The following is a 19,956-nucleotide window of genomic DNA, read 5'->3' as shown; positions in this document are numbered from 1 at the left end:
GAAAAGAAAATGTATGTGTTAATCACAAGTCCTCTTGCTACTTCTCTATTTTCCCTAGATCTGTTTACCAGGGTTTGGTCAAAGGAAACCAGTATTTTTTTATCTGCTCAACTATGTAACTGGTTAACAGTCTCTGTGACTGACCTTTCTCGATGGAGGTCAGTGACTTTCACCCCAGACAGCTCTTCCAATTCTGCCATTGAACCAATACAAACTACCTGAAAGAGACACTCAAGAAATTTAGTCAGTTATTTGCATACAACAGCAATTTTTTAAAAACATTAGACAGGAGACTTACAGGTGAATCAGTATCTTCTGAAGTAGCTGATATAGCTGAAAAGCCAACAGAAATTTTGTACAAGGTCCCCTTCTTCAATCTAACAAACCAGCAAATTATGTTAGAGATCACTGCCCTGATTTAATACACTTCAACTTCGAAGAACAAGCGTGTTGTCAGGTATCGAAAGTGGTGGGGTTTTGTTGTTTGGTTTTTATTCAAACAAGCCACAACACAATCAGCTCTGCAAAATCAATGATCCTAACTTCGGTGCAGATAGGAGTTTCAGATCCCAGGTTTCTCTTCTGAAGTTAAGGTACACAGCTGAATTGCTCAGAACTGAGTCTAAGTGTTCCATACCAGGTACACTAAACTTCATATTAACAGTGCCTTATTTAACATGAAAAAAGTGTCACAGCTAACAGAGCAGTTAAGAAAGGCACAGACTTCTCTTGGTTTTATTGCATCAACACACTAAGAAAAAAAGTAAAAAGTTTCAGCAACAGACTTGCTTCGATATCATTAAATGTTTATGCAACAAATTATTCTGAAAAAGCTGAATGTATGAGAGAAGCAGAAAAACAAAGGTTTATTTGCTTTACATTTTAATCAAAAGTTTAACCCTCTCAGAACCCTGTGGCCCTCTCATCTTGCGGGATTCGCTGGCCTCAAGCTGCGGTACAGGTCCACATTTTGGAGATCCAGCCACACATGCTATCAGTCCAATTTAGAAAAAACCTGTTTTTTAACAGATCTGATGGGGAAGGAGTTACATGTACCAACATAAAGAAGCTGTAAGTAGGCTAGACATTGTTCACCCAAGACAACTTTTTAAGTTGCTCTTAGGATAAAGTAGAGTCAGAGTACTGCTCAACTCCTACAGCTAGTCTTAAATCTATGCATATGTATACACAAAGAAATTTTGACTAACGAAAAGGTTTTGGTGTATTTAATTCCAGAAAATTGTCATGAATTTCAGAGAAGATAGGAACTCGGCCTGATTTGGTTTTTAAGCTGTGATTTTCCTAGTCTGACTCAACTACTCATCTGCATTACTAATCATCATCTTTCATTGTTAAAGTACTTCTGAAATGTAATTTTTTCATTCCTTATTGTTTTTCTGTAAGAAGTGAAGCATTCCAATAATTATGATAGTCACGTACAACAGTCTGCAGTTGGCATAGCAAACCACACCGGGGGACTGATCCCAGTTAAAAAAAAGCTTTTATCAACAAATTACTTTTAACCCAGATCTCTTCTTCATTCACCATGTGGCCCTATAAGCAATTGTACAAGCACAAGTGAGTGAGCAGCAGGTGATTAGTTCAGCACTGCTGGCAGAAGAAAAGGTTTTAATAGCAGCATGGGTAAAAAATACCCTTGGATACACTGATTACTTCATCTTTGATAACCTTAATATTTGAACATGCTCTCACCATGATCTAGGTTAAAGTCTGCCCACTATCTGTTGCTTTTTGAAGAAAGCATTTCAAAACCTACGTGAAACTCTGAATATTGGATGAATCTGCAGAACTGCAACCAGCAGAACATTTTCTTAGAAGAAGTAACCCCCAAATCCACACGAAAAATCCAACAACCACTGGAGGAATGCAGGCATCACCATACTGAGTAAGACTGCCTCTGTCCAGGTCACAAGAATCGAGCTACTCTGTCCCCAGGGTAGCTCATTAGATACTTGAAGGCAAGAGAATAATACAGTAAGTGGATGCTAATCAAATTTGATCCCTCATTAGGCTGAACCCACTCATTTCTGCAAGGAACGAACTGGTTTATGGTCTCTAAATAAAGCTATTGCTTTGGATGCATTTCTTCAACAGCAATGTCTACTTCAGTAGCCTGGCCCCTTCCCCTATTAGTCACTTACTCCTCCCCCATTTTATTTTTCAGCCACATCAACTACAAAACCAGCTATGTCAACATTTAATAGCAGACAGCAAAGCCTGAAATAAATAGGCTGGGACTGAGGGCTACTCAACTCTGCTCTATCATCACTGAGACCTAATGTGAAATGAGAGGTCAAGGTTAAATAACTTCTAACAAAATTAACATTAGCATTATATCCCAGATTATCCATGCAAATAGAAATAATAAAGCCATCCGGCAGCATTCATGGACCTTAATGTTCCTGTGAGATAGTTCTGCAGTCCTTATTAAATAAAAATATTTGCTTTTATTGGTTTGTCATTTCAGCTCTGTTAAATACCTATAATGGAAGAATAAGGAGTGTTCATATAAAGAAATACATCCGTGTAGTGTATCAGCAAGACGTTCTGGGATCTTCAGAAAGCATCTTCTGAATAGTAATTAGTAAAAGAAATGACTGCTAAGGTCAGCTAAAAGTGGCATTCTTAATGCAGCCTCAAAGCAGACCAGAAACAGACCTCAGGAAGTTCCCTCGCCCTTCAGGAGAGCACAGCCAGAGTCCTCTTATTCCATATCTGTTATGCAAGGCCAAGAGCACCAAAACTACTGGAGGGTTAGCAGTTTATGTGGGTGGCAGGTAATGAAACAATCAGAGAATTTCTGTAATGTCATTGAGTATTTAATACTATAATTTGCATGTAAGTCCTATAAAATTAGCCTATGTCCACTTCAGCAACTCAGGTGCTATATTAAGAAATTTTATTATCTAATCCGAGTGAGATGTGTTCCTCCATTAAGGAAATCATTGGGATTTGAGAGCTTAAAATGATAAACTGTCTCAAAAATGTGGTAATAAACACAAGCTTCAGAATTTAACTTCCACTGTGTGTCTCTATCTGACAATTACGCTAAAATAAAACTAAAATAAAAGCTAAAAGTAAACTCTAGGAAACCAGATATTGATTTGTAATAAAACTCACTTTAATACCAATTAATTCATCTTACTGTATATTAAATAAGGAACTGTTATTACTTCTCCAGGATTTAATATACACATCATAATTGCATGCAACAAAGTGTTCTTTTGAGACCAAGACATGAAGAGGAGGCTCTGTAACCTCACATGGCACTAGGCTGCAGTAAAACTGAAGTCAGGAAAGTCTGAGTGAATATTATTTCTATCTGAGAGCAGATACCACTTAGGCCTTAAGTTCTACATCAGTCCCAATGGTATTTAGTTTTTAAGCTATATGCCACATGCATAGAGAATGAGTAACAAAAAACCTCTAACTTGAAATTTAGCACGGTCCAGAAGCCATACTCTACTACTAAAGTATAACATTCAGACTCTACAGTAGAGAGAAATGTCTAACATCCATGGATAAAAATAACAGATCTGTTGGTATTTCTATCATTATTCAGAACACCAAGCCCTGAGGAATATTTGCAGCTAATTTCAAATGAAAGGTCAATCTTCCAAGCTAGACAACAAACAAATCAAACCTAAAAAAAAGGAAAAAAATCTGTACACACAGGAATACAGACATTGGGAGACTGGACAGAAAATGAAATATTATTAGAGGCAAGGAGGAGGAGTAATATAACCTTTACGCAATCTTTTTCAACTATAGAATCAAATCTTGAAATACTTTTGCACAAAAGTAAAAGCCTTTATCTAAAAAAACCTGTTATAAACAAGGGCCTTCAGTTTGGAGAGAGAAAGTTTATACCTAAAAATCTTGAATAAATGTTAAAAATTCAGTTATATAAGAGACAGAAGCATTTGGCTTGCCAGTAGTTTACAAACACGCTTATAGCATAAATAGAATTCAAATGTCAAGGCTTTCTTAGATACTTAAATCGTCATTGCAAGGAGTAACTCCCTTCCTCCCCCAGTATCTCCCTGCCTATCAGCAAGATTACCAATGAAGAAGAAATTAAAAAATGCTTTATGGTGCACATCTAAGCACTAGTGCAGTTTAAGACAATAAAATAATTTTATGTCATGCACTTTCCTATTTGAGGTCTTCCACATCTGAAATGAAAAGGAAAAACTTTCTCAAATTAAGGCAGATATAAACAAAGGCTTGGGATGCTGCCATCAGTAATTACCTTCCATGGACATCCTGACATTAATTAGCATTTCCTATTTCCAGCATGAGAAAGAATTATACATGTCTAATGGAACTAACCCACACAGAAAAAAAAAATTATCTCAGAAACAGTTTTAAAACTTTGTGATTTGACACTGAGCATACAGCAGTCATCAAAACTGTGCAAAGTATGCACTTGTGCAGTCAGCTTTATGCAGGGTACCTTACAACTTCAAAAAACTCATTTCTAGCATTCTCATTATACACTTTCATCATTCCACTAGATTCACATTTTTACAGTCGGTTACACTCACATTTGTAGCACTACAAATATGTATTTTCAGTGTTCTACTATGGTGGACTTGTTTTTACGCCTTCAGCAATCCATTTGGCTTGAAGTATCTGAACATCCGAATTTCAAAAACAGACTGAAAGGACCGAATAAAAAAACCTCTTCCTTGTCATTTCCTCACTGCCTTTGTTATTTCTATTAGCTTTACCATCGCTGCAAATTCTTCCAGGAAAAATAATCTTAATTCTAATATAAAAACCAAGAAAAACTGCTTCCAGTTTTCAAGGAAAAGCAAAGTGAATGTGTATGGGCACACAAATGCAAGCATACACATGCATATATCTATCACCTGTTATAGATAAACATATATTGTTATTACATATTAACAGAACTTAAGACTGCAGCAGCCAAAGATATAGGAGTCAATCACAATAAACAGACAACATATACAAAGAGGCTTTTCTGTCAACTGGAAACATTTGTTTTCTTACCTCTTCAAAATCGTCACTGACCCACAAAGGGATGGGTGTTCCCCAGTACCGGTTTCTAGATATAGCCCAATCTCGTGCATCTTTAAGCCAGTTCCCAAAACGCTTCTCTCTCACAAAATCTGGAACCCTGTTCCAAAAATAATAAAAGTATTCTTTTATCATGACATTCCACTTTAAAAAAAGCTATTAAGAATGCTTATATTTGATTTCATCCACAAAACAAGTTAATTTCAGCACATGGCATGACTTGGGGCACATTTGTATTACTGCACTGGCTATTGCAAGGCCTATAGACTTGCTGCCAAAGAGGTAACATCATTTCTTGTGCCTTTCTTTGATCTTCAAGTAAGCTACAGAAGTGAAAAATATCATGTTAATTTTACTCTCAATTAACTCAAGAAGAATGTGTGCAACGTACAACAGATTCATTATGGATGAAACAATGTCCAAAAATGCTCAGGATAATCTAACATCGGAGGATTATGACTAAGAGTGGATAACAACACTACTGTGCTTTATTTTATGTACAGAAAAAAAATACCAGTTACTGGTTTTGGTGCTGAATGGAATTACTAAGTTTCAAAAGCCTAGATTAATAGCATTAAAAGGCACCTTGCATTTTGCATGAGCATCCAGGAACCTGCGTAATACTTTTAGTCTTCAAGAATAAAGAAATCCCAGTTTGATATATCCTATCAAAAAAGCCTCTTCACACTATTTATCACTGTTGTTTTTATGTCTGTGATTAAAAAACAACCACTCCCAGCTCCCCAAACAAAAAACCATATCCATGCTTGCTAAAAACTCATTCAGAGCACTAATGGGCTCTGACAGATGTTAAAGACAAATTTTCATCGTATAAAAGTGTCTTGGAGCTCAAAGGTTAACATCAGAATCTGATGTCTAGCAGGTTTCCTGGATATGCTAAATGGCCTGGTGGTCTGATTAGGAACCAAATTGTTTTCTCTGATGATGCAAAGAAATAATTAACTATTTATACAATTATTATATAGCAGATGAGGAAAAGCAACAGGTTTTAAGGTCAACAACCTACCCCTTTTATGCCTAGAAGTACATTTTAAAAGACCAACCTCATATGAAACCCACAGGAAGATTAACCTTAAAACAGTGTCACAGATGCACAGAACTGGGAATGAATAGCTAACAATAATACAAGTAACTCTAGAATTGAGCTATTGAGCAAACCAGGGCAAGTTTTTCTCTTTTTTTTTTTTTTTTCTTTCCCTCCCCTCCAGTGTAACTAGAAGGGCCCTTCCCAAAGTATGAGCTGGATTTAGAGACCCAGAGTTTCTAAAGAAAGGAGTAGCCAAATTAAAGAAAACATGCAGCCTCTTCTACCTTTTCTTTTTGAAGATCTTGGTCCTCTATCAAATATTTTTTAAGAAGAATTATTTTTAATCACTGATCAGCCCCAAGAGTAACAAAGATTAAAGGATCCTTTAGAGGAAAAATTAAAAGACTGGATTCACATGACACAGTAAGGTAGGCCTTGGCCCAGCAGCTGGATATTTATGCAACAAGTGTGAGCATCCTTCAAAAATCTACTGATGCAAATGAAAGCTACTGTCCTTTAACAATTTCATCCATGGTGATGCCATGTGGAGATCTGAAGACTTCTTGACACTATTGTTGTCTCAGGTAGATAAAAACCACCGTTAAAAGGCTAACTAAATATCAGCCTGCAGTTCCACAGGTTCACCAGTTATTTCTAGACTGACTTGCAGCTGCGAAGTTATCTTCTGTAACATTTCTTAAACAAAAATGTAAACACAGAAAAAATTTTAAACTAACTCAGTGACTAATATTTTGTATTACATGCCTATCTCTGCTTTGAAATTTAGAAATGTATAAGACTTTGTCAGTTTGTTTTAGAGTGGGACGCATTACTATCAAATTTTGCGGTGACCTTAAGAGACCCTCTCTCCAAACACAAGTGGAAACTGTACAAAGATCATTAGCATTTACCTAACATTCCACTAATGTGGAAAACTTCTCTTTACATCACTCCTAAGCTAGTTTCCATTTTTCAGAAGTTGTTAGACACTGATTAGCTGAAATTATTAGTCCCATTTAACATAGCTAGAGGCTGAAACAATCCCCCAATGACATTAAAATACTGAGTTTCGACTCTATCCTCAAAACAAGCATGAAAAATTAATTTATCTCCAAAGTGGACATTAACCACAAAAATGTATGTGGTGTGATCTCTCTCTCTGAGCTATGAAAACATATAATTTACCTCTTCTGGTAAAATTGTCTGACCCTGCTGCCAGTTTTTAGTGGAACATAAAACACAAACCACTTCATCAACTATGAACCACATTTACAACAATGATTTATGGCTCTAGAGGTACAACACAGAAATAACAGGCACAACTACCAAATAAAATAAAAAGAGCCCGTATCTCAAACACATCTTGAGCTACTCAAAGAAAGTATTACTTAAAATAACTGGTCCACCACAAGGATGCTGTCCATAGATGCCACCAGATACCAAAGAGCAGATGGAGCCTCCAGCTGGGAACAAGCTAGAGGAGGTATCTGCAGCAAAGAACAGCCTTGCCAGTCACACAGTCCTTCAAGACTGGAGCTTGGGTTTTTTATTTAGTCTCACTAGATTTAGCTACAAATATCTCAGTCTAACACTTCTGACTTACCTACATATCATAACAACAAAAAAAAAAAAAATAAAATCAAAGACACCTTCTATTTAAATGTTTCATGTTTAAATAGAAATTAATAGGCTGGGAAGACAGAACAGAGTATTTGCAACACAGCTGTTACTAACACCTGATCATTCTAATACACCAACTACAGGTTGGTTTCTGCAGGGTTTTTTTCCCATTTCTTTTTAATCCTCTTCTCTTATGTATTTTCTTGGTATCCTTCTCGTGTTAAATTTTAATAAAGGCAACATCCTACCCCAGGTATGTATTATTAGTTAAGGAAGCATTTGTCACTCTTCCATCTACACAAAGCAATGATTTCTTAAATTTGCCAAAAGGCTGTTTTATGCAACTAAGGAAAGTGAAAGCAGCTTGAGGAATGCCACCCTCCACTGAATCCTGCTCCCTTTTCTTTTGTGCAGTAAGTGAATAAACCTGGCCTCACCCTGAAACTACACTACACTGTGTTTCATCTACAGACCCACAGTCCTCCTCATAATTCCCAGTTAATCTTTCCATCTGTATTCCCAGCTACACTGCAAACAGAATTATGACTTCGGTAAGACAGTGATAAAACCATCAATCACTACTGACGCTGGTCTGTAGCTTTCAGGAAATCTGGGGCTGTGCTAACTACCGCTCACCTAAGCCCAAAAGGTGACAGTCCCCTGAATGTTAATGCCTGCACAGTTTGCCAAACACCAACCTCTGTGCATCAAAACTGTCCTCACAGTATGGATATTTAAAAGCTTTAAAAATAATTTTTAAAAGAAGACAAAAACAAAAGCAAGGCCACCCACAGAAATAATCCTATTTTACAACACAAAGCTATATGAAGAAAAAGCCCTCTCCCACATGCCAATACATATGCTTTTCAGGTTTAATTGGGTATCTATCACAATACCCCTTCAGCTTGAAAATTTTATGCTGGTGATCACTGTATTTGCAGTTGAGTACGACAAGCAAGGTGACTAGGGCTATGGCTTGTTTAGAGCAATCCACTGCTAATGGTACTGATCAGATTCCAATCTCAGAAAAAGTCAAACTCCAGCACCAAACAGCTCCACGAGGTTACATGTGACATCAAAAGCAGCAAATTCTCTCCTAACATAATCCTGCTGCAGCACCTACAACTGTGCTGTCAGGGAATAAAAAAAAAAAACAAATGTTTCTAACTGACTTACAATGTGTGTTGGTTTTGACCTTCACCTTTCTCTGCAAACTGACACAGATAGGATTTCATACTTCTTTCTCAAACATTTAGCAAGGTTAAAGAGACTGCTGTCTCAGCAGGTCGCGAAGCTCTTGATTCTTGCGTGTAGAATAGTGTGGCATAATGGCTATTTCTATTTTCTTGGCACCCAGAATAGTGCACTAAATAAACTTCAGGATGCAGACATTTCAGCAGTTAAAAGTTCAGGAAACTGAACTTCACAAGACAAAGAAATATTGATCTGTCAAATCATAAATTAGAAAGATTTTTAGTTCAAGTGCATTAGTTTCAACAACCTGTTTGAATACTCATTTCTATCTTACTCTCCCAACATCAAAACTCTATCATAACAAGTTAGAGATTATGAAAATTATTCTCTTGCTTCAAACCTGTATGGCCATTTTTTACTGTTTGTTCCTGTATTTGAAGCAGTTTTGGAATTTTGCTAAATCCATGCATTGCTAAGTCCTCTGGCACAGTGAATTCCCACACCCTTTCTTGGTAGCTACTCATTTTCTTCATGTCCAAAATAAAAATTCCATTTGACAAGCAAAAAAACCCACAACGAGAAAAACCAAGTCCAGTCCTTTCACAACATTTGTTAGCTTATCACAACATGAACAGGTTTTTTTTTTTGCCTTCAACGTCCATATACTACTCAGCATCCAAGTCACACAAAGTGGACATGGATTTCAGAACAGCAAATTAGTGACCATCTTCAAACCCAGAATGGGTGCAGTAACAGTAAGTTACCATGGCTGATGATCCAGTGACTTCTCATCACCAATTAATACCCAAGGAATAGCAACAATTAAAATTAGCATATTTGTTTTCTGACTCTTGTCTCCAGATGAGAAATGTGCAGAACATTAAAAAAATATATATATAATTACATAATATTTTTAATAAGTTCCTTTCTGGATTAAGACAACTGTTCCTTTTATGTAAATGTATTCTGAATATCTCCTGTGCTCATAGCACAACTGTGAATAGTAAATTCAGCTTATTCCATTTCAAAGCTCAGATGGGCTCTGCGTGACTGAGTTGGCTCACCTTGCCCCAGTCACAGGACACAGGACCCCCGTCTCAAAGCAGAACTGTCCCTCTTTTCTGTAAACATAAATATCACTGCTGAAATAAACAGCTGTCAAATACTGCCATGGCAGACATCTTGTATGTTTTGTCCTCAATTTACCATTAAAAGCAGCCTAAGGTGTTACATAAAGATATAGTAATCCTTTCTCACTCTCCATCATTATCATCAGGTAATTTCATTCACGACATTCTTTCAAAAACCACAGCAACTTTATGTATTGGGTAAGATTTACTTCATAGTTACTAATTAAAGGAAGCTCTTGGCTTATGAATTATTTGAAAAACAGTCCCATAAGCGTTAGACTACAAAACTGATAAACAAAACACTACCTTAAATAGTGTGAATTAGGAAATCTAATACTGAATGAGTACACAGCATCTGATATAGTTGGTTCTGAGAATATGGTCCCAGATGTATCCTTCCATTTGGCCAGCTGGTAACTTTTTAAGCAACACCTGAAATCAGGAATCACTTATATGTGTGAAAAGGAGAAAGTTATTCTTCCAGAAGTTAGCCAAGTTGTAACAGCAAAATCAAAGACAATGCTATGTCATTCAACTAAATAGGTACTAAATTATTTAAATTCATAGCATAACAGCTGGTTTTTTTGGTTTTAGGTGTAGAATTTGCTTTTCTTTTTAAACACTAACCAACCCTTAGAAGACAAAGTCTTAAATTCCATTATGTTAATTTACTCTAATAACAAGCCTCCTTCAACATGCCCTCAAATTGATTTTTAATGCTTTTTAATTCAAGGATATAAAATAAGCAACTATTCATGCCCTTTTGACACTTTAATTAGCGCCAATCTGTATCATGGACCTAATTAAACATTGGGGGAAGCAGGAGGGAGGAAAGGGGAAGAAGAGGAAAGGTCAGCTGTTCGCAAAGCACGCAGAATTTCCACTGCAGCAGACTCTCTCCTCCTCAATTCATGAAAGCTTATTAGAATGGTGCACAACCACATACCCCACACAAGTCCAGGTTGCCTCCACCAGTGCAAGAGAATTTTCTGCTTATATGCAGTTTACATTTGCTAAATAAATAGTGCTTTCAATCATTTTGATATAGCAGTGTTTTTCTTCACTCTTTTATCCTGGTTCCCATAGCAACAAACACTTTAGCATGAGACTGCAATGCTGCTGCAGACTGCATCATAACCCTGCCGTCAGCAGGGTACAGCTGCTTGACAAGTCAAGATTAAGTGAAGCCGTAACCTCTAATTTTGTGATACACTCATACTTTAAAAAATCCTGATACATTTTATTTCTATGACCCAGACACCATGCTAATTGCTATTAAAATTCTTAATCTTATCAATGACAGCAAAACACGCCTGTATCCCGAAGCCAGTGAGAAACGAAGCTTTTACTTTTCTTCTTTCTGCAGTTTCCATTAGAATATTCTAACATTTATAGTTACAAAGCACTTTTCTACAGCATTACCCCTTAGGATTAACTTCAATTTATATATGTATAAATACATTTGCATGCATTTCTGTAACAATGGCAGACATTCAATATACTGTACGTGCAGCTAGATTTACCAGCTGCCTAAGAACATGGTACTATAATCGTTTAGTGAACTGACATTTGGAGTCTTTATTTAGTAAGCTATTACTTGAACCAAACAACAAGCTTTTGATGACCATTCACTGGGACTGAAAAGATACCTGCTGTATTCATGGCATAACTGGCAATCTCTGCTCAAGAGACTTTGTGAGGAAACAGTGAAATTAGGACACAGCAGAACACAAGCCATCAAAATCAACTGGCACAAGCCTCAAAATTCACTTCTAATCCTCAACTATGTCTGATAACAACCAGTAATAAAATCTTCTGATTTACATTGCTCTAAATTAGACAAACACAAGGCTAACCCTGCAGCAATTTTTTTCCACCTCCTACTGTAGGTAATGACACCAGTTGGAATTTTTCCCCAGGAAATGTTGCCATCTAGTGACTGAACATTGCTGTACACCTCACAATCAATACTAGAGAGAAGACCTAATTTGTATTCACGTTTCCTGAGTAAGAAAAGTGTGATCAATGATTCAGAAAGAAGAGTTACAATGGCATGGTCATATTAGGAAGGAAAAAAAAAAAAAGGGGGGGGGAGGGGAAACACACACGCACAAGATGCTTTGAAAACTGTTCAGATAAAATGTATTTGTTGAAGCTAACAAACTAGGAAAGAAAATACCCTATGAGACATCCTAAAAAAGTAAAAGGAGGAAAACAAAGGACTCAGTACCTAATTTTCCTCCATTATGCTACAGTTCTGTTATGACTTAAAATTCTGTTGCCCCTGCTACAGACTTTTAATTTTTGTGCAGACAAGACATTCAAGTTTAGTAGAACAAACGTTAGAATTCTACGGCAGACAGGTTCTACAGCCCATCTTCTGCACACCCTAGCAGCCCTAGGGTTTATGAAGCCACAAAGGCATCATTTGTGATCAAATCACACCTTTCAAAAGGTGGGAGACAGTTTGTTGTTCAAAGGCAGCTGCTGGTTGAAGATAAGAAAGACCAGGATCAAAAGCTCCTCAAAATATTAATGTGTTTGACTGACACACATGAAAACACTTGGTCTTAAAGTGTTCATCCAGGAACAGCAAGAAGTGCGTGCAAAATTCACACTTTGTAAACCAGGAAATCCACTTCTAGCAAAAAGGCCTATCAGATGTATTCTGTGTGGTATTTTCAATAAGAGCTAACAGTTTAAGTGATTAAAGTCAACAAAAGGGTACGTTCAACTAAGAACCTATAAATCAAGCTTCTTATAACAATGCTTGAATTTTTCAATGCCAAGAAAACACAAGAACAGAAGGCTTGGCTTCTTTGAAGTCCCTTACTGTCTTCCATCTCTGCTTTCTTTCCACAGATGCTCGTTTTTTCCACTATACCAAGTGCTGTACATCTTATGTAAACAATGTCAGAACTGCACAATAGTCTCCAACACTAGAAACTTGTCAACAGAAGTAAAGCTTTCAGGAGTTACTCAATTAAGGAAGGTTTTTTTAAAAAGAGAGTTCAGAGCTGATATTTAAATACAAACTACACAGTCTACAGAACCTTTTCTATCAGCCTGCAAATATAAAAATATTACATACACTGCCAGAAGTATGAGCTACAACAGTTTAGAAACAAGTATAAACTGCACTAATTTACTCTTTACAATAACATATAAATTTGCAATTCATACCAACTTTGAACTCCGATGACAGGAATTAGTTCTATATTATACAAGACGATCTAAGGTGACACAGTTTAGTTACTTGTCTGTGGTTACATAGGAAACTCTCTTCCAACAAATCATTCTATAAGACAATAGTTACAACAATTAAAGCTGAAATCCAGAGTATTTACACCAGGGACCGAGCTTTGGTGCTGCATCTAACTCCTTGTATCGATTTAACAGGAAACTAAGGTCTGACAGCCTTGTCTGTCATCTGACAGCATCCAGATTTACCCCTCCAGTATTACTGTAGCAGGTTGTCTGAATACAAAATACCTTTTTTGTGGTTTGTTTTTTAATGTTTTTAAAAAATAATCTTTTCTGCCAGTTGTGTGGGAAAGAAAACATTGTGTACAGGATCTTGGAGTAAAGACTGAAACACAGCCTCTTAAATACTGTTCCAATTCTACATTTTCAGCAACATCCAGCAGAAGTTACTTTCCACTCTGATCAGAATAAGGTTGGGAGAAGGACAATTGGGGGTTTTCTTGTTTCTGATTTTACAAAAACTCTGACATATTACTCATGTAATCATTCTTGCAAGCTATAGTTAAGTTAATTTTGAAAAATTTTGAATAACTGTGGCTTTATCAGTAGGCTAATTCATGAGAAAACTAATTAGAAATGCAATCAAGTTGCAAAGTTTGTCCAACTACGTTTAATCTACTTCATCAAAAAGGATATCTATAACGAGTGCAGCTATTCTTTAGGGACAATATACCTATCAGTCATTTATAGGAATAAAAAAAAGCAATGCAGTCAAACTCATTTTGCAAAGGTTAATATAGTCTGAAAAGCATTTATCCCCAATTTTCTCATTTTCAGGACATGCTGAAGCCCCAGAGAGTCCAAAAATAAATTTTAAAAAAGCTAGGTATTATTCCTGTAACACTTTCAGAGATCAAGTCTCTTCAAAAGCAAAAAAAGTAGGTTTTGGGAAGGATGTAGTTCCTAAAATTTAAATAAATTAATACTGAAGAAGGCTAGCATTCTCAGTTCCAATCTAAGTTAAACTCCAAACAAAATTGACATTGGTGGAGAACACAGGAAGAAAACCTTAAAAGTAATACCTTTTTCTTTTAAAAAGCTAGATTTAAAGCCATCATTATGTAAATAAAGCCACCGAGTACTGAAACTAGTAATTATGAAATCACATATTGGAAATGTGTATTAATGTTATTTTACTAATCATTTAGTGATAATACATCTCTACTTGTAGCTGTTATTTCCTACAAAGAGATTCTCAAAATCTCTAAGACCATACTGTTTTGAGAGAAGTCCCAAGGAATCAGTTTTATGTTCAATTACAGAATTACGTTGAAACTCAAGAATTACCTAAAGGACAAACAGTTACTTTAATTCTAAGCATGTTGAATATTGCCAATTAACAAAATCGTCTGGTCTTCCCACCCAACCTTTGCAACGGCAGCTCTCACATTTGGTTCCACTTTTATCCCCACTACTCAACAACTACAAAAAGCACCACTTCAAACCCAAATATGTAGATGAAGTAGGGTTCAAACCATTTAGTAATTCCTACTGATGTCTCCTGGATGAGTGGAGGGCACTTAACAGTTTCTTCTTGAAGCTTTACTTCTGGAAAAGCAAAACCATCTCAACCATTCAAACACCTCCTTAATAGGATCATTACATTTTTCTTATGTTCATGTGAAAATTAAGTATGCAGGTCTAGTGTCAGTCGTCAAAACATTAAAAGCATCTTGAGAAAGCTAATTAAAGCTAAGAACAAACACTTTCACCCCCTCTCCAGCTTATTTTTCCCCAAAAGAAGGATCACAGTATGCTCTGTTATGGAAAACAGAAAACAACACTTACTAATCTATAAAATCTTCTTACATATACAGACAGGGCATGTGCTTATGGGCAAGCCAACACTGCAGCATTTTTGGACAGTCTGTATCATGGATCACTAACTTCTTCCACATATTTCAATATTTACAGTGCTTGTACCACGTAAGCAGTTATGCAGAAGCTGCTCATGGAGAATTTAATTGCTAACTACTGTCCATGAAAAAACGCAGCATAAGCTGTACTCGTTCACTGAGAGTTGAGTCACCTTCTTTAACATAATTTCAGTTGCTGAGCAGAAGCACACAGTGGTGGAATCCCAAACTCTCCTACAGTTCTCATACGGAAAGGCTGAACAGGAACTGAAATGGCACACAGTACCCCTTGAGGCTGTACCATGTACACAGTACTGAATGAGGCTGTAACCTCTGCATTTTCTCCATCTGGTCTCAGCTTCCCAGGTATAAGTTATTTATGAGAGGAGGGAAAACAAACATAAAAAAGGTTATGGAGGTGGAGAAGATAGGGTCCTTCTGTTACTAACACACCACAAACCCATGACTGACTTTCAAAATGGCTACCATCACCAACAGTTCCCTATTACCGCTAATTTAATGGTCCATTTAAATTATCTAAAACTTATCTGTTGTTTTCTACATAAATTTCACGCAAATATTTTTCACATTTCCTATATACATAAAGATTTAATTTTTGCAAGTAGTAGAAAATTTTTATTTAAATCTCCGAAACTGAGTTTACTTGCAGCTATTATACAAGCTAAGGCAGCTGGGTTGGGATTTTTTTGTGGGTGTTTTTTGGGGAGGGTGGGTCAGGGTAGGGGTACTGTGGGTTTTTTTCTTCAAAGGCACCTATGACAAAGTAATCAACCTTATCTGTAATAACTAGAATGGAAAAAAAAAAAAAAAAATCTTAGTTTGATTTGGAACAATATATACCCAGAGCTTGGCTGCCTGAATCCTTCATTAGTGGACCCTTTTGGGAGGCTTATCTGTACACTTCCATGCTTCTGTAGCTTGATTTTCCTTTGCAGTTTCTCTCATGCTGAACTGCTTATGATGGTATAACATGATTTGAAGACACTTTTAATGATCCTGTAATGTATTTTACTGTAAATTATTAGTAGGTGTTCAACCTTACTTACACCTGAAAATATACTTCTCACTGGGATTTTACACAAGCAAAGAATCCCTTCTCAACACAAGAAGACAACAGTGTGCAAACATGTTTAAGCACTGGGATGATATTCAATTAGGCAGATTATATTTGTTTATGCCAAGAAGACTATCCCACTGCTCTACCAGTTGTAGGCATATTTGTAAAACCTGAGATAAAACACTGTTTAAAACTGGTTCCCAGCCCCATTCCAGTAACATTGGCTCAGAAAAACAGAATGAAAATGTGAAGTTAGCACACTAACAGTGAAATAGAGCTTTACAGAGTTCCAACACATACACACACACCCCCCTGCCCCTACACACCCAGCCCTGGGCAAAGAAAAAATATATATGCAAGAGACATTACCAGTAGCATTGGGCATTATTCTCCAGTAGCTTCTCCACCATGTGCTCCACCCTTACAAACCAACTTGGCACAGCTTTGTAGATCAGTGGAGTATCTGACCTGTAGAGGGAAGGTGATGGGGAAAGGAGCAGAACAAACAAAAAAAAAGTTTTCAGTGCTCCTTTATTTATAGAGTGCTCTGTAAAATGTATTTTTGCCCACGACAGTCCCCTTTCCACAGACTGAATTAACTGCTCCTGAAATATTATCACAGTTACAAAGGTTGGGGTTTGTTTTGTTTTTCAAACTACAAACTTACACTTAAGTGAGCTACTACTTTAAAATCAAGTCCCAAAAAAAAAACAAACACAACTTTTTTTAAAGCCTTCAAACCCAGCAATTTAAGGAACTTGTATCACAAGAGAAATCATGAGAACATTCAAACAATACTTGAATTTGAAATTTATGTTTCTACACAGTACAACAATATGAACTTCAGAAACTATTAAAATTATTCATAGTTAAATCTTCCACACGAGCTCATTCTGTATCTTTTTTTAATGTGTACATCAACCTGAAAAGCCAGAAGACATGCTAAGATTATACTATTTACAATTAAAAGAACAATAATAAATCATAAAGTAACGGCACCCAGGGTTAACTAGAAGAATGACCCATTCTAGGAGGAAAAGGAAAGAAAGATCCAGATAAGCATATGAAAGTAAGAAGTTAAAGACATCTTAATATATTCTTTACTTCAACATTCAATGAAACAAAACACATATGGGTACGGGAGCAGTTTCAGAACTTAGGATTGCTTAGAAATGGTAACACTATAGGGCAGAGTGTACAGACTGATAAATTCCCTGACTTACCAAGTAAAATTAGTCTCTCTAAGCATCTGACTGCATTGTGTCTCAATGCAGACTCTTATTTGTCAGTTCCATGACACAACTGTTTAAGGTCTTGATAGGTTGTTCAAGTAGCAAACATCCTTCTAAAGGATCCAGCAATCAAATAGCGGATAAAAGTCATTATAGGAGAGTTCAGTTATTTCTAATCCTTCACATTCATCCTATTATTCCAACCTGAAAAGGGAGACTGAGCCCGAGGTGATGGAATCTGTCTACAGGTACAGAACAGCTTCAACAACACTGGCACAAGCAGCTCATTCTCCCTTAGTACCAATCCATCCCACAACACGTTTAAGTCACTTTGCCTCAGAACTTGGAAATACACTTGTGCAACAATAATTTGCAAGCAAAGACCCTGAGAAACTACTGTTATCTCCTGCACACAGTCGTTACTGTAAACGACCCATCTTAAATTTAATTCATTGTACTTATATCCATAGCAAGGACTTATTTGAAATGCACAAACTACTGGAGATCATGATGTAAATTAAAATTGCTACTGTGGAAGCACTTCCTAAAGGCACACACCTCTTGAGCAACAGAAGAAAATCCACAGCAAAAGTTGTTCAAACCTTCAAAACTGCATTTTAAGTTTTACAATGTAACCTTTTTGCATAAAGCCCAATAATAAAAAACACATCACTTAATACTGTATTTCAGAAGATATTTCCTTTTAGCTATAAGCTATATATTTCAGTCTGTATCTTTAAAGAGTTAAAGTATCTATAACCTTACAGAAAATGGTAAGAGCTCAAAGTAATAATGCAGTACTGTTCTAGTTAAATGCAAATGTACTAAGCTAGGATGTTCTGCTTCTCAAAATTAAGTCCTAACAGCTTAAAAAAAGGAACAGTAAAAATGAAATTATTCTGCAATCAACAAGGTACTCCAGAAGTACTTGTTTCACTGAGCATCTTGTTTCAGATGTGCTGAAGAATGATGAATTGCCATCACATACAAGATCTTGAGTTACTGGAAACAAGAAGAATAAAACCTGATAACAGTTTCTCACATGGTCTGAACATATTGCAAAAGGAATACTGGGACAAACTAGTACCCAACCACTATCAAGAGTAAGCAGCTGACAGATGGGGCTGAAGAAAAGCTTTAGTTGAAAAGTAGCTTCAGACGCAAAGGATCTATGAAAAACTGACAAGCAGATGAAGCTGTAACCATCTCCCAAGGCTTTCAACCTAACACTAAGTTTGTAATACTTAATAACCATCCCAAAGCACCCACACAGCAGAGTTTCCACCTACATGAAGGTAGTAAGAAAGGGGAGATGGCAGTTTCCCTGAATATGTTCTTTCTTGTCTCTGTACTGACAAGCAGTGCCTCAGCACAAAACAAAAAGAGAACAATATATTAAAGGTCTGCCAAACCAGTGACATTTGACACATTTCTGCCCCTTGCAACTGGTTAAAAAATTGAGGAAACCAGATTAAATTCTTTGTTGTAGAATCAAATGAGAAATATCCATTACTGGGTTGTGTTTTCCATCAAGACAAGACAAGGAGAAAAAAAAAAAACTCTCAAACCTTAAATTACAAAATTCCTGTCTAAATGTTCCTTTCTGTCTCAACTGAATGATGTTTTGTTCCCCTTATAAATACATCCTTTAGAATTGTATCAGAGGAATCAAAGCACCTGAGCAAACTGCCTGTTCCTTAGCAGTATCACAAAACTATCATTCTCTGAAATACGATCTTTATACTTGAAAAGACAAATATTGGAAAGATATTCTCTGTGGATACTACATGCCCAAGAGTTCTCTCATACCTGTATTGGACTGCACAGCTGTTTAAAACAACTTATTTGTGATCTTATTCCCATTCAATTTTCTCGTAATTTAGGAAACAAACGACAGGTAACTGACTACGTGCTATGAAAGATGTTTCTTGGCTTTGTTTTCACTGGCTTGAAAAAGACAAAGCTTTCTGTGTCAATGATGGAGCTTCTCAATATTGCTTCCTAATAGGATGGCACACAGTAGCTACGATGGACACTTCAGCTGTCCTGCTACTTACCTTTGCTGTTTCAGTTGTGAAATTGCTACCTAGACCATGCAGACTCAAGATCTCACACGCACATAGAGTGGTTTTGACCAATAATGTCTATCTTCAGCAATTCCAACGAAGGGGAAGTCTGAAAACTACCTCTGTTGTACTTACCAAATTGTTACTGTTTTTCTCAGATTTTAAAGTTTAGTCGACAAAGTTACTGCACGGCACAATAACAAGAAAATTTAGAGGACCCTAATTTGATGATATGTAAAGAGACGTTAAATATCTCAACGTATCAAGGATTCAACAACCACCTGGTTTCAGGGAAAAGCATGAACAATAGTACATCAAGTAGAAGAGTCTGATTTCAGCTTTCTTACATTAATCAAAATAACTTTTAACTATGTTTGAAGTTAAGAACTACTCTTCTACTTTTA

General features: G+C 36.5%; 1 protein-coding gene across 3 annotated transcripts in view; it reads right to left on the bottom strand.

Moving 5' to 3' along the window:
• Positions 1–19,956, bottom strand: part of IARS1 (isoleucyl-tRNA synthetase 1) — a 107,915-nt gene that overhangs the window by 50,523 nt on the left and 37,436 nt on the right. For all 3 annotated transcript variants that reach the window (XM_042807004.1, XM_042807003.1, XM_032995821.2), the window contains 3 exons: positions 16,624–16,722; positions 5,038–5,164; positions 145–218 (listed from right to left, as the gene is read on the bottom strand). In XM_042807004.1, coding sequence (XP_042662938.1) covers positions 145–218; positions 5,038–5,164; positions 16,624–16,722 — 300 coding nt within the window. The remainder of the gene's footprint in view (positions 1–144; positions 219–5,037; positions 5,165–16,623; positions 16,723–19,956) is intronic.

Source organism: Tyto alba, unplaced genomic scaffold, assembly GCF_018691265.1.
Source record: "Tyto alba isolate M040663 unplaced genomic scaffold, T.alba_DEE_v4.0 Super-Scaffold_49, whole genome shotgun sequence".
NCBI lineage: Eukaryota > Metazoa > Chordata > Aves > Strigiformes > Tytonidae > Tyto > Tyto alba.
The sequence above is the reverse complement of the archived record's forward strand: the minus strand, read 5'-3'. Positions and strand labels throughout refer to the sequence as shown.